The sequence below is a fragment of the Barbus barbus genome (genome assembly GCF_936440315.1).
Source record: "Barbus barbus genome assembly, chromosome: 3".
NCBI lineage: Eukaryota > Metazoa > Chordata > Actinopteri > Cypriniformes > Cyprinidae > Barbus > Barbus barbus.
The window spans coordinates 37,390,203-37,406,988 of record NC_136731.1 but is presented as its reverse complement, the minus strand read 5'-3'; the positions used below and the strand labels follow the sequence as shown (position 1 = coordinate 37,406,988).

General features: G+C 37.2%; 1 protein-coding gene across 1 annotated transcript; it reads right to left on the bottom strand.

The window, feature by feature from the left end:
- Positions 1–371: 371 nt before the first annotated feature.
- On the bottom strand, positions 372–16,003 carry LOC306856054 (LIM and SH3 domain protein 1-like). The gene is made up of 7 exons (XM_079395024.1): positions 15,346–16,003; positions 11,965–12,059; positions 7,693–7,777; positions 5,028–5,135; positions 3,269–3,359; positions 3,083–3,171; positions 372–2,995 (listed from the first exon to the last, which is right to left on the bottom strand). Exons 1-7 carry the CDS (start codon positions 15,658–15,660, stop codon positions 2,822–2,824), a joined length of 957 nt encoding a protein of 318 aa, XP_079251150.1. The 5' UTR covers positions 15,661–16,003; the 3' UTR covers positions 372–2,821.
- Positions 16,004–16,786: the final 783 nt, after the last annotated feature.

Genomic DNA, 16,786 nt, shown 5'->3' with positions numbered 1-16,786 from the left:
TTGAATCCATTTTATGGATATTTTAGTCTTGCAAGATATTTTACAAATAAAGACAGTGTTGTCTATTTACAGATTAGATTAAAGATATCCATTAAGATTTCTAAAACAGTTCACCGTTCGTCATTGGTTAATAAACATAAAATTGATAATGTGGTGACTTCTTACACATTCTTTTTTTCATCCAGGAAACAGAAGAAAATAAATTACCTCAACGACAGTAATTGTAGTTTCAGTTTGTGACAAGAACTTTTCTATTAGTAAAATAAGACAACAGCATTGCAACAACAAATCTATGTTGGCTAAACAAAGTATCTTTAGTTAGAGCTAAAAAACTATTGTTGAGAGTCTCACTGCATCAAGTTGCCTTATTTACCTTTTACATGTCTCAACTATTTATTTTCTTTACAGTGCATGACTTGCATGAGGGCAAGCATTGAGTTTACACATACAAGGTTTTTTGGACACGAGTGACATTCCCCTCCATATTTTCCACCTTTTAGTTCCTTTTCAAAACCCTTGCTGTTTATTTTTGGGTGATTTGTCATTTATTAATGACCATTACTAACAATGAGACGTTATGCTATACTCTCATAGATTTTCCACCAAAGAGTGCGTAAAAAAAGAACAATCTCGAGCTTGAGCTAAAATTGTCAGATTTATGCATTGGAATAAAAATACGAAAAATAAAAATTATGGATAAATTTAGGATATTTACATATCTTGTTATATCCCTTAGATGTCGGACCAAGAGAAAAACTCTGCAATGCATAAATGTTTTAGAAAGGTAAAAGTACACAAAATTAAAACGTTAACCCTTTTTTCAGCAGGTATGCATTAAATCAATCAAAAGTGACGGTAAAGACATTTATAATGTTGTAATATTAATTGATTTTATAATATTATATTGTTGAGCAGCACAACTGTTTCAACAAGATAATAATAATAAATGTTTCAAAGCATATTAGAATGATTTCTGGAGGATCATGTGACACTGAAAATTAGGCTTTACCGTCAAAGGAATGCATTCATTTTAAAATACATAATATAGAAAACATTTTAAATTGTAATAATATTTAGCAATATTAGTTTTCATTTTATTTTTGATTAAATGAATGCAGTCTTAGACCCCAAACCTTTGAATGTTACTGCACATAACAGAAATAACATCATCTGCTGGAAAAAGTGCAGCAGCTTTTTAAATATGAAATGGTTATAATGTGCAGAAAAAGGTGTTTGAGGGGGTGCTGTAAAGAACTGGAGAAACACTGGTAACAGTGGACTGATAAAATATTGAAGGTATCTGGAGAACAGAAGAGTAAAAATCAAACGAGTAACCCAGATATTATACCTTTGAAGTAGCAATAGTGAAAATAGTGTCTTGAGAAAGCAAAACACTTACTTTGATCATTCTCTGCATCTATATTTTGGCATTTTAGAGAACAACGATCAGTAGAATCTCATTAGAGTCTTTGCACAGTAACATTGTTTCCAGTTAGAGACAAATACATGCTAAGCTCTAAAACATTCTAATACCGTTAACAACTCGGTCTGTTTGACAAAGCCGCCTGCCTTGGTATACAAATAGATTTTTTTATTCCACTGATATTGATAAATTGACATTAAAATTCCGTCTTGTACAATACCAGCAAGGCAATGAGAATAAGCAATGATATGAGGAAAAAACAAAAACATCAATAACAACGTCTTACAGAACAGCTCTGAGATACAGTTTGATACAATGCACATGGAATGTTCCAGAACCAAAATGGAATAATTAAAATCCAAAGCTAAAATGGTCCATAGAATTGTGCTTGGGCTCCTCTCTTCTCTCACTATTCTACAATGCTGTTCTGCTCCTCGCTTGCTAAGTGACTATATCATTTATTTTTTTTCCCCCTTTATTAAGAACAAAATACATCACTATTTTCTCGCATTTTTAAAAGCAAGAGCTGCAGAACGAAATGACACTCATATATTAGAAGTAATTCTGTAAAGGGCTAGAGGAATGTGAAGGAGCTTAAGTGAATATGTAAGTATCTAAAGGCTCCGTCCTTTCCATACAGTTTTAGGAATGTCCAGTTGAAAAAGAGGAGCCTTTTCTAGACTCCAGTTCCAACACATGATGCAAATGGTCAGACGTATGGAATGAAAATCGGAATGACCAGAAGTCTCATGACCAAGAATTGTTACTCATAGACCCACTGCCGATGAGATGTGAAATTGTACTGGATACATTACAATTACAAGCTGCAAAGAAGATAAGAAACAATGAAAATAGATATATATAATATATAAAAATCTGACAACTGAAGTTCGGACCAGATTCTTTCACAAATTGTCATAGCAACTGATAGGATAAGTGTGTTGAGTGCTCTATGGCAGGCCCTAAATATTTTAGAGGCCCATGTGGTCATGTATTTTGAAGGGTGGTGTATGAGAGTCTTGTTAAGACTTAAGCGCCACTTGTGACAGCACCTTTCCAGGACTGAGGAAACACGTACTAAAAAGACAAACAGTCAGACACATAGACAGCAAAAGCAATAGACGGAGAGAAAAAGATGGGTGGAAGTAGTAAATCATTCACTATTTATGCGAGTGCGTGTATGCGCTGTTGCCGTGTATGATTACGTACTGAACTATGTTTGTTTTGGATCATAACCGGGTCACAGAGGCCGACCCCTGATAGGACAGTTAGTGCAGGAAAAGAAGAGGAAAAAGATGAGATCTTGAAAGGTGAGATGGCACTCGACTAATCATCTGCGTCTTTCTGCCGCAACCCCCTCTTTTTCTTTTCCTCCCTTCCACCTTTCTCTATTTATGTTCAGATGGCCTCTACATAGTTAGCCGGCAGCATCCCCTGCTGGCCCGTGCGCTCCACTCTTCCGTACATCCATCCCTCATCGATCTGCTGCACATCCATGATCATGTCACCGTCCATGAACGACACCTCGTCCTCATCAGCTGCGGTGTAGTCATACACCGCTCGGTAGCGCTTCTGCAACACACACACACACGCAAAGACAACTGTAAGGGCTTGAAAAGAAGGAGTGTGTAGGACAGTGTGTATGAGAGAGTTTATTACCCCAGAGCTGGGAGGAGGGGCGGCAGCGGCCTGACGCACGGGCTCCGGCTCAAAGTGATAGTTCTGAGATGCTGCCGGGGGCCGATATGCTGCCAGACAAAAATTTGATTATTTTATGGCCAATGTGAAATTGAGATTTGAATGATCATCCGGAAGAACAGACAACAAGCGAAACAGGTTGTGTACCTGGAGGTGTCTTTTGTTGAGGTGTTTGTGGGTGCTGAGGTGGGCCTTCCCCTCCCATTCGGCTCTTCTCAAAATCCTCATGGTACTTGATCTAAAACACACAGAAACATATGCACTGTCAAAACAGACATATATTCAAACTTTAATTCTGCTAAATGTGTCAACAAAGTAATATTATTTAGCTGCATAACACAGTGAAAATTGTGAGAATTGTTTGTTATAAAAAGCAGATGTCTTGGAGCTGTTAGACGGGTTGAAAATTATAAACATACGCAACATATGACACTAATTTCCAACAAACGTGTACGTGAATCACGAGGATAACGGCTGTAAAATTGTCAGCAAAGCATTTGTTGTAAAGCAAAGGTGAAATGTTTTAATGATATTTTTCTGACACATAAAAATGCATCATTTTATATTGTTTAATCATTTGCAAAGCAGCAAAGCCAGTTAAAATGTTGGCAGGGCAAGAACAATAAATGAACTACTGTCCCAATCAGGCCATCAGAAAAAAATACCACTACAAGCACAAATAAATGTAGCTAATGTCTTTAAAAGATGTTAAATTGATATTGTATGCATCTATTATGCAAGTTGGTATTTTTCCAAAAGGTAATCATGCAAGTTCGGAGTCTGTAAGACTTTGTTTTCCAAGCTCATGCTCAACAAGGCTGCAATTATTTGATCAAGAATAATGTAAAAACATCAATTTTGTAAAAATGTATTACAATTTTAAAAACTTTTATATTTGAATATATTTTAAAATGTAATTTATTCCAGTGATGGCAAAGCTGAATTTCCAGTCTTCATTCCAGTTCTTATTTTTAATGCCAAAACAGTTGTGCTGCTTAATATTTTTGTGAACAACATTACACTTTTTAGGATTCTTTGATACATTTATATAATATTACGTACTGTCACTTTTTATCGGTTTTGTTTTTCACCCTTGCTGAATAAAAAAGTATTAGATTTCTTAAAAAAAAAAAAAAAAAATCTGACCCCAAACGTTTGAATGGTAGTGATTGATAACTTCATTGACAGTGTACTAAAATCAATCATAGAGCACAATGAAGACATCAACACTGCTGTCCATTTTACAGACACGTCCTCAAACTGAATTTCTTCTACAGTGGTGGGCTCTTTGGGGTTAACGGTTCAGACTGAATTAAATACAGGAAACTGAGGTGAGGAAGAAAAAATAGAATGCACGTAGAATAGAATACTGATGCAGTGCTCTCTCTCATAATTAAACCACTCAGAAAACAGTCTATCATTTTGTAAAGTAGTTTCAGCAAAAGGTTTTAATTTAATTAAACTTCATTTTGAGCCAGGGTGACAACTAATAGTAATTCCTGCATCATCCACAAGGTGTCTCCTGAGCCAGAAAATGGATTGGCATCTTGCTTTCATACTGACAGGAAATGACATTGCAAAAAGGAAGTTAGGGGATATAAATGTTACCAGGCAACCAGTGCAAATATTTCAGTGAACAGGTGTGGTGTGAAAGAAGAGGAGGTAGGGTGTGACTAAATAAGTGCCTCATTACAGTCAAATAATTATTACTTCTTGTTAACAATTCATAAATAAACAATGAGAGGAGATTACACCGATAAACTGTGCATCTTTCTGTTTGTTGGAGAGTAGTAGATTGGGAGCTACAAGACAAAAAGCAAATTTAACAGCTAAAAGAGAGAAAATATGAAGCACAGAAAAGTGAGTAATATGTTAAAAGAGAGAAACACACAGGTGTTGGACCTACGTTGCTGATTTGGTCTTGCGTTTTCTTGATTCTCTGCAACTCTGGTGTGTCAGCCACAACGCTGAAGCCCTTTCCTTTGTTCTTCTCAAATTCCTCCTTGTAGAGCACCTGCAACACAAACACACACAGAATTTAGTAACAAATATCCAAGTAATCATAACTGTTCATTACATGTGTAACAGGTTTACAGGTATACTTCCCTCCTTTTATATCAGCATATATGCAGCTTAGTTAATGGATAATCGTAAATTCCACAGGGTAAAAAGGCCCTCAAACTCTTATAAAGTCTTAACTTTTCTTTTTTAAGTGAAAGCAGGTGCATAACATTTAAAAAAAAAAGTTTATTTCTAACCTCAAACTCAATATTATGAGCCATTTCATTTTCTATTAATTTTATTCAATCAGTTTGGGTCTAAATACAGTTGAAAACCCTAATTTGTGTGATTTTGTATTTTAGAGCCCTGCATTTCAGCCCGAGCCCAATGGGCCCCCACTTTTTTACGTCCCTAGGGCCGGACTCACATCATAGTTCAGACGCGGGCTGGGCCGGGCCAGGCCTCGGGCCTGTTTTAGGATTCTCCTTATTTTCATTTTTTTAGACATTAGATATTCATCAAAAATTGTTGCGCTGGTGGAAACAACACGAGACCGTCAAATGCACACAATAGGATAAAGCTTATCACAAAGCACCGGCAAAAGTAATTACCATGAATGTGTCAGGGGGAAATAGTAAGGTGATATTTGAATTATTTACTAATAAACTAGTGTTTTCTGAGTGGGTGTCGCAAGGATAAAGTTGTCTCCTCATTAGACGTGCTTTTAGAGAGAAGTGCATCTTTACGGATTATGATTATAACGAAAGAGTTTTTGTTTTCGATTTGTTTTATTTTGTTAAGTAGTAATATAAAGCTTTCTATAGATATATTTATCATGTCTGTGAGGCATGCATTCGCTGAGTTTTGGTTCATCATTGTGAAACGCTCCTGATCAAGACGAGACGGCAGAAAGCGCATCATGTTAGTTCTTTATTTTAAAAAAAGCACGTTTTGTTGATATTGTGAGTGCACACAAATAAAAGTAGACCCTTTACAGTTCTGAATGATGTATTACTCTTACCTTTATGAGCAAAAATTACGGCTTATTTTAAGTTGTTTCCACTGAAAAAAATGCAAGTGATTGTGCTGGCGCCTCCATGTCCTGCAAAGCGCGCTTTAGCTTCCACTCTCCACACAACTATTGAATACAGCACACATTTATCTAGGTTTAATGTTTAAACCTTGTTATATGTTTGAACTGTTTTATATCTATAGATTTTATTTTAGGCAAGTCGTGATGATTTGAGAAGGCTAAATTGATCAAACAGACTATGATCAGCTCACTGTCTTCCACAGGCTGCTTGGTTGTTAATTTAAAAAAACAAAAACTTACATTTAACGAACAAAAAAAATGCTCCAAAAGGGTTTCAAAATTAACTTAAAAAAACTAAACGAAATATAATCACTTTGCCATTACATACAAAACTGAACTAATTTAATAGCTGAAACAGTAGTACAAGCTGTTTTGGGGGAAGGGGGAAAAAAAGATGGGCTCGGGCCAGTAATTCTGATAAGCTGTCTGTTGCAAGAAACGGTTGCAAACTAGTCTCAGTGAAGCTGTTAGGCAGTAGGGGCTAGCTTGTGAACAAATGTTGGATGACAGCTACTGATAAACTTGTATTTCCCATAAATTAAATATTTGCTTGTTCCTTTTTTTTGACAGCAACAGAGATAGCAGGCTTTAATGGTTTATCTTTAACGCAGTCAACAAAAAAATATTTGTAAAAACTGAGAAAATGGAATTAAATGTCATTTTTTTAATTTTAATTGTTGCTTAGATAACAGTTTATCAGATATATCTAATAGTTCATGAGCAATGTTATGTTTTAGGGGGTATTCACACTGGCATTTTAGTTCGAAAACGGGCACAGTTCACATGAAAAAACGGTAATGTGAAAGCTGTTACCGGGGTACCAAATGTGAGACTACCAGAAGAAGATGGTGTGAGTTTGGTTGCAGTGGAACTGTAGCATGGTTGCGTGACTGTGAAAGCAACTCGGACTCGGGTGCGCGCTTAATCATGAAGTAAATCCGTTTTGGCCATGTCATTAGTTTAACAAAACACTTGTAAGGGATGACAGTGGTGATGATTTACCTTGAATACATTAACTAAAATCAGAGTGGGAAATTAATGGCGATCAGCTGTCTCCTCAAAACAGTCTTCGAAAACAGTTCATGTGAAGCACAGTAAACGCAAGTGTTGTTCACTTTATAACACCAAATTAATAAAAAGATACAATATATTCACCCACGTTCTGTTTTCTATATGCGCCATACACCTTTGTGATGACGTAAGACAAAAGCAAATGCACCAGGGTTTGAAAGAATCAGGTGTGTATGAAACCAGACCAATGCTCTCAGGTTCGGACCGCAGCAAACATGCCCAGTGTGAAAGCACCCTTAGGAAGGGTGCAGGTGGAGCTCTGAGAGATGATCACGACTTGATTTAAACAATCTTTTAGTATTATTTCATGCTTAGGAGGAGTGCACTGTCTAATGCCACAGAAACATACAGAAGTAAGGAATCGATTAGAGTGATTAGAGCGTATACGAATGCTGGGGTGTTATACCTGGCTCTGCATCTTGCTTTGCTGTTTCAGGCGCAGGTTCTCCGGAGTGTCGGCAACACTGGTGAATGACGTCTTCGGATAGTGTCTGAAATACACACACAGAGCCATTTTAGTTAACATCAGCATTTGAAATCCAGTTTTCAATCCAGATTTGCAACCAACATAAAAAAAACAACAACTTTATTGCATGAACTATTTTGGTTAATTTTATTTTATAATAATGGGCTTTTCATGTCAATGACCTGTCTAGGCTATTGGGATGCTTTTTATCCGTGTTGCTACTAAAGACAAAGATCATAAATTAGTGACTGTGAAGGGGTGAATGTCCACATTTGCTTATCGTTGATCTGTGTGGGGTTAATGAAGACGCAGAAATGTAATTTGGGCCTTGTGTAAACAAGGCAGCATATTTGTCCTATTTTCACAGACCAACGCAACACAAAATTAGCATGACAGAGCCAAACCCAACCACAATCATCCAACGCAACACACAATTAGAGTGCCAGAAATAACAGAACTGTACAACAGAGGATACAAGTTACAATTACAACATTAACCGATATATTTGGCAATAAAGTCGTGATCCTTTAACTAGTTAGTTAATCGTGTAACCATATAAGAACATATATAGTGCCACAAAAGGATTTAACAGGGTTGATTCAGAATTGAGATGAATCATATTAACACACAACAAATGAGCCAATCAAAACGTAGTCAGTTCCTGGTTACCACAGGACACCCTGTTAGTAAACCTCTGTATAGTACACAGACGCTGTGTTGCTGCAGGCAACCTCCACATAATACAACACATGCTCTGTAAACCAAATATAGACTGACCCAGCACTACCTCAAAAAGCCCCTGCCAAAGACTTCACAAAATTCAGGTAGTGGCCTATAAATTAGGTTCAAACATACAACTTTTTTTTTTTTTAGATTGAAAACCAATACTGGTGCTTTAGGTTTTAGTAATTCTGTTATATAATTACATATATACATTACTTATTATATAACTGTTATATAATTTTGCCGTTTATACTCCGTTTTTTATATATTTTTATATATTTTATTTTACTTTATTTTTATTTCAGGTTTTAGTCATTTTTGTACTTTAATTTAATTCTAGTTTTCATGCAAGTTTTTAATCTAATATTCAAATTGTATCTAATTTTAGCTTCATTCCATTTAACAAAAAACGATTTACATTTACATTTATCTGAAGCTTTTATCCAAAGCGACTTACAATTGCTATATATGTCAGAGGTCGCACGCCTCTGGAGCAACTAGGGGTTAAGCGTCTTGCTCAGGGACACATTGGTGTCTCACAGTGGATTCGACACATTGGTGTCTCACAGTGGACATTAGGACTGTCAGTTTGCCCATAGTCACATTTTTAGACACTTGTGTCAAATTCAACAAGTTTAAATGAATCTGACACAAATACATTCACACTTTTTGTGATGGGCCCAATGAAAAAGAAAGAGAAAAAACAAAACTGTCCAGGCAAGTAAAAATGCATAAACTCCTGTCCAGACTGCACCATCAGTGGAAATGTGTATTGCTGAGTGCCGAGATCTGCTGATTACCATTTGCAGCCAATAATATCAGTCAGTATATTGGCTGGCAGTCCAAAACACAATTTTTAATTTGCCTAAGAGATGTGGTTAGTTCACACTCAAATCACATTAGATACAGAGAGGAAAACAAACATAAACAAATAAATGACACTCCAGAATCCAAGCTGATTTCGGTGTTAATATCAGTTAACAGACAATCCCAACGTAATCCAATCAGATGTTTTTTCTTACTTCCGGTGGACGAGTCCTCAGACCATCACTCTGAGAAGCAAACAGGCCTTTATCTGTTGGGTGCAAGAGGAAATTACTTTGCCATGCTCACTTACTCAGATTACCTTCGTAATAAGGACTGAGTAAACAGTGGAAGGAGCAGATCTAGACAGAGGGACAGACATAAATCATTTGCTAAATAAAGACTAAAATCCCCTGGTGTATTACAGAAGTGTGTGACAGTGAGAAATAAGGACCTTGAGATTCACCAGCACTCACAAAAGGGATACATTTGCATATTTTGTATGCCAGCTGGACATGTCATGTCAAAGCAGCATGCTAGGCCTGGTGGTCTGCATTAAAACACTGCAACTTGAAGTATGAATGGCAACCTTTTAAAAACAGGAATGCTATAACTGAGGTATCGGACTCACGAGACTATTAGTGATCAGAAGTGGATTCCAGAGAAGTGAACTCATTTGTGTATGCGTGTATGGGTCATTGTTGTGAAAATAGGAATTTCCCTCCAATACCCTTCCACCGACTGAATGCACAAGCCAGCTACTGTGTTCGCACACGTGACCTTTCCACGATCAACTAACACTAATGGAGACAAAAGCACAATCAGACACAATTAAAGTATAACATTATATCAAAATAGGCTCTGTTTGCTTTCTTAATACATGTTTCTTGTCTGACTATTGCGAAAGATTCATCAGTGCACGTCATTCAAAAGACAACAGTGTCTATCTTTGTACCTTCAGAAACTTCCTCTTCTTTTGAGACACTATTTTTTTGTAGCCAAGCCAGTTACTGGAAACAGTTAACCACTCGTCAAATGGACATTGTTTTAGGAACCTTGCATTTGATCTGGCTCCATTTTAATAATCCAATTAATTCTCAATATATCAACCCCTTTGTATATTTAATTTTTTTTTATCTTGTTGAATATCATAATTAACTAAATTAGGGTTGCAAATGGCAATTGACTGTTGCTGTGTTCAAATAGGTCTACATCCATACTAGATGAAAAATGTGAAAAGCATAGTAGGTCTGAATTCCTAATATTATATTCTTAATAGACAAAAAGCACCTGAATGATTTAGACTTATTACTTTGAGGAGTTGCAACTGACTCTGGTAGCCCTTACGAAAAAGCAGTTTATTCAAGTGTGCTATTAATATACTTCTTTTAAACTAAAAATAGGAAAGTATTCTTTTAATTGACTTTTTATGTACTTCTCAGAAATGGGCTTTATGTACTTCTCAGAAATATAATTAAAATGACATTTAAGTATGCTTGACTTATACTTAGAAAAGGTCTAAATATATTTGAGCTATACTTGTGCTCCTAGAATCTGTGTTTTCATTGTTATGCGGTAAGGGGCACTAGTACATATCTTCTGTACAGAATTCACAAAAAACACAAGTGAAGAAGAAAAAGAAACAACATAATACCACGTGTAATCTAACACGATCATCTGACATAAAACAGCATCAAAACTGTGTAACGTTATGGAATAAAATGTCGACCAGTGAAGAGGTAATAATGACTGTCAAGCTTTAGGGTGTTTTGATCGACTCCATCTATGTTTTAATTATCATTCTGAATCCAATTCATAGTCTTTTTCAGCTTTTTGTTCAAAATGTTGTTTTTTTATTTATGAGACTTACCCACATTCAGGTGTTGAAAAAAAGAATGCATGAAGCTAGAATAAAATGTGTTTGTTTACAAGCAGATACCCTGTTCTTTCTTTGTATGTTTTGTATGTTCAGATATTCATAACAAAATATATACAAATTAATACCTAAATAGGGACATAGTAGTATACTTAAAGCATGATGTAAAGAAAACTTATGAGTATACTTACAGTATAAAACTACTAAACTAGTGGTTTACTGAGACTATACTTCAAAGTGTACTAAAAATGCTACTACAAGTATTTAATTTGTAAACTATCAGTATACTCATTTCACTTTTAGTATAGTTGCAGTACAAGCTAAAAACATTGATGTAAACTAGTTGTGTACTCAACTACTTTTATACTTAAAGTATACTTTTATATACTAGAAAGTGGGCCAATTTAGTCCCAAGGAGTATTGAAATAGTACACTTACAAGTATACTACTAGTACACTGATATTTTTATACTTACTACATAAAGTATACTTGAACTTTACGTAAGTATACTTAATAAAATTAACTTGAAGTATACTAATTTTTGGTAAGGGAGGTCATGTGACACTAACGACATGGCGGATGCAGCTTGTGACTTTAAAGCCACAGTGAAACAGAGACTGTGACTGACTTTATTTTTGTATTATAACATATTTCCAAGTAAAACACACTAGTAACATAGAAACATAATAAAATGACATACATTTATTTCATGGTAACTTGGAATATGTAGCAAAAAAGCTAAGACATAATAAAAGCAGACATATAACACACACACACACACAAAACTCTCAGAGAGCTGAGATACTTACGCATTACAGTATGGTCTCTTCTCAAAGCCTTTGTAGTTCTTCATGTTTAGAGTCATCTTACAGACTTCACAGCTAAAGCATCCTTTATGCCAGTACTGAAAGAGAGAGACACAGAGTGATTAAAGCTTTAAAATGTGTTTGTATTGGGAGGTGTATGCAAAAGAAATAGGGAAATTGTCTGCAAGTGAGTTTGGAAAGATAAAAAAAGAGCAAATGACATGAAGTCCATCAGATCCCTCAGGGTTGCTAATTCAGTCACTATGGCCGCTACACAGTCAGTTCACTCTCAGGATTAAACACAAAAAACAATGGAGTGCTTGTTCTTTGAAAGCACTTGGATAGAAAAAGAGGAACCGGCACCTCGTGTGTCAAAAAAAGAAACCCAACTTGAGGTTGTGTCCATTTAAAGTAAAGACATGTTATTTGGGGGGGGGGTCTGTGTCAATGCATCAGTTTTAAAGAGTTTCTGGAGCAGACATTTTATATACACCCATCTGGATCACACTCGTTGTCAAGTGGATACTAACTGAGTTACATCACCATTTTCCCAGCTTCTTGCATCATAAGGGAAAAACAGAAAGAATGATCCACAACTAAACAACAAATGCTGGGAAACACCCTAACTGAGATACTGGCCTCCAATAGCTATACATTAAAGCATGCAGCTGTAATTTATGCTAGACTTTGATTACCAACTTCCTTAGTTAATGTTGACCATGGGAGTGTTTTAGTGATAAAACACCACACGCACAGAAAATGGACTGGGGGGACTGACCTGACCCGCTACCCTAGATTCCATCTACACAGCCAGTCATGCATGCTGCAATGCGTATAATTTAGATGGTATTTTTGTCTATCGATATCCAACACTCTCTTACCAGTCAGCTGGAATGTAGTAGTTTGAACACGTGCATGAGTAACACAATTATGCATCTATACTGCACTACCAGGGAGAGGAAGCTGCTAGCACAGACTTGAGCAGAGATTCCGTTCATAACCAAAAATAACTACCCCCCACCTCCACTCACATACTTCAAAATGCTTTTTTTAGGTATCTAGTCTGTTGCTAACAGTTTAGAAGTGAAGAAGCAGGGAAAATATAAGAAGAAGAGACCAGAAGAAGCACATGAGGGAAGATCTGTAGAGAGGTCTAAGAGATTCCTAATGTATTACAATGGAATAATTAATGGCATATTCTATCTATAGACTATGCCCTAAAACAAAAGCTTACAATTGTACTATAGCGCACAGTATTTTACTGATAGCATTGTGCAAAATTGACAATCGAGTTCATGAAAGTGACTGGTTATTCGTAGCATGATCTCAAACATTTTCTGCAATTATCTTTATTTCATGCTGTTCTGCATGGTAGCATCTTTGCATTATACTAAAAATATCTGCTTTAAACCCACTAATACAATTTACTCATGAGTGCACTACTGTGTAAATTTGACATTCAGTTACACTACCATTCAAAGGTCAGTACAGTTTTGTGCATACTGTGAAATATTTTGTTTAAAATAACTTTTCTATTGTAATTTTTTAAAATGTAATTTATTACAGTGATGACAAAGCTGAATGCTCAGCATCATTACTCACATGATCCTTCTGAAATCATTCTAATATACTTATCGCAGCTCAAGAAACAATTAGGGATAGGAATACAATTAGGCTGCTTAATATTTTTGTGCAAAAAAGTGTGATACATTTTTTTTTAGGATTCATTGATGAATAGAAAGTTCAAAAGAACAGTTTTAATGGAAATATTTTGTAGCATTTTAAATATTTTTTACTACCATTTGATCAATTTAATGCCTACTAGCTGAATAAAAGTATTAATTTGTAAAAAAAAACATCTTACTAACCTAAATTAGTATTTTAAGATGTTTTTCTTTTTGAAGCTTGATATTCATTATCTACTGCTGTTGTCTGAAAAAGGGCTGTGTGGACATTTCCCTAAACTTCTCTTCCTGTGTGCCACACCAAAATCCTATGCTTATTGAACAACACAAGGATGAGTTAATATTCTTTTTTTGGGGGGGGGGGGCACTCTCCCTTAAGATGACACAGAAGTACCCAGACCACCTCTCTTCGGGTGCGGTTCTTCTGAGATGTTCTCCAGAGTGACAGCTGATGAGCTCAAGCACTGAAGCAGAATGACAAGCGATGCTTGGCCTCTCTTCAAGCTGAGCGAAGCATTGGCGTGCCTCAACAAAACTACAGTATGAAGCAACTTACGCGCGCGAGGCCTCTCCTCCAGGCAATGAATGGGAACTAACTTGTGTACGTGTGTAGGGTCAATGCTGTTTGTGACACAGCATCAGTGGGAGGTGTGCCATCAAACGCCCCCACGTTTACTCTTACATACACTGCACGTCTCATTCACGCATTACAGGTCTGTATAGTCATTCCTCAAGCTGCCTCGTTCAAGGCCAATCGATTAATGTGCTCTTAACACCCATTACGCGCGTTATCACTCCGCCCCAATTTCTCTCCATCGCAAATACTTGCGCTGCATGAAAATAAAAGAAGGCGACCCCACCCTCTGGAGCATCTAAAGCAATTCAAAACTCAAGATTTCACCACACTCAAAACAAGAGCGATAAGGATATGGGTTAAGAGGGGGTGGGGTCAGGATAGAAAACGTTTCTCAAGCGTGTCGAGAAGCAACACTTCCTCTGGCCAGTTGGTAAACATGTTAGATGTGCACATCATGTAAACGTTAGGGTGAAATTTCATCAATGCATGTAACATTTTCCTTAAAATCGCATGTTTTTTTTTTTTTTTACAGGCCTCAACGTTATACATCCTCGAAGTTGCACATCTGCAAACCAGGCAGGATGACATCGTGCAAAACCCAAGCGCGCGTATAAACCCGTTTTGGGACTGTTGTTATAGGAGTATAATATCCACGTTAGCTTTTGACATGACTTGGGCTGTTTTGGGTTTTTGGGTCCGTCCATGTCGCCCACAGGACAGACTGACACGTCATAAACAAACCTCCTCCTCGCGACAGAGGCCAAGAACAAACGTTGGTTTGAAAAATAACGACTCCCGCCGCGCATTTCTGTCGATATCACACGATATTAGCACTGAGAAAAACCAATAAACCATAGACAACTTGTAGCGTGCTGTGAAGTTATCACAATCGAGGCTTTTTCATGGCTGGCCCGTTCGCTTAACGTTACGCGTTTCCGCTCTGCCTACATTCTCAATAGTCATCGGAAACGGTCTCTTTTACGCCACATTTTTAAACAAATCTCTATTATACACAAATAAATCCACACACACATTATATATATATAAGTTATACCCCATCCTCACAGCCAGAGGTGTAACGTTAAGCTTTGCTAGCGAATGCTAAGTTTCGCTTAGCCTTACCTTGTCAAGGCAATTCACTTTTTCCGTGGGATACACCACTCGATTACATCTGCTACACAGTGGATTCATTTCGGAGGAATTGTAGGGCGACGGAACGAGAAGAGGAGCCGGTCCGCAGAGCACTGTTTGGGTTGATACCGATCGCTGTCCGTTGATGAAGTCCGGTTCGCACCGCTGGCTGACTGTCAGCGAACCAATCAGACGCGGAAGGCGCGCGCACGCTTGCCGCTGTGTCCTGCTGCGCGCGCCCGTGCAAGGGCACTCCGCGGAAGACTTTCTTATACTCTCGAGTATTTCTAGAATTCGAAACGTCATTCTTGAGCATTCGAATAGAATGCTAATGAGTTAAATGACTAAAGGTGATCTTATCTTGCGTTGATCTTTGGTTTGATCTGTTTTAAAGCCACCATCATCAAGCGGATGTTAGTGATAGACGTGTTGGGAGTGTACCTGCCCTCGCACTGTCTATTCAGTCAAACTATCACCTTCTAGAATAAACACCGATAACATTATATTTTTACATAATGTGTGTTCAGCATATTCAAACTTTGAGTAATACTGACACAGTTAAACACTTTGATAATCGTGGCGTCTTTGCTGATGTTTGCTCATGTAAATTAGTTTTCACACGAGTCGTTCAAATTCTACCCAAAGCGGTGAAACACACCATTGTTTCGGTTTCGAATCGGATGCGCCAAAAATACTTTAGCGTAATAGTTGCAGTTTATGTCGCCCTTTGTTCGAGCGATATCTGGTGGCTGTATGTGCAACTACATGCATTTCGGTGTAAGAACACCTACATTGACCGTTTATCTCATCCGATTGACATGTCTGTTTTGTGTTTTTGTCATACTCACGGTTCAGTAAATGTGGGTATTGCTCACTTAGCTAGTATATACGGTGGCCGTGAGAGCTCAACGCGCTGCAACTTCAGAAAACACATGCAAATAGACAAAACACCAGCAAATCAAGAAAACATCTTCATCATTTTGACAACACATGCGCTGCAAATGAGAAACGCTGCAAATCCTCACAACACATGCAAATTGAGAAACGCTGCAAATGCTCACAACACATGCAAATTGAGAAACGCTGCAAATGCTCACAACACATGCAAATTGAGAAACGCTGCAAATCCTCAAAACACATGCAAATTGAGAAACGCTGCAAATCCTCAAAACACATGCAAATTGAGAAACGCTGCAAATCCTCACAACACATGCAAATTAAGAAACGCTGCAAATCCTCACAAAAACGTGCTGCATGGACCACAATGGAAATGTTTCAAGGGGACCCAAAAAAAGTGACGGACCAGCTGGGATTTGCTTATTGTGCAGTGGCTATTGGTTGAGTTGTTGGTGAACTGAAAGGTGAGTGTTTTTTTGTTGTTGTTGTTTATTTTAACACCCTGATTGCATGATTTCTTTGTCTTTTGGATATT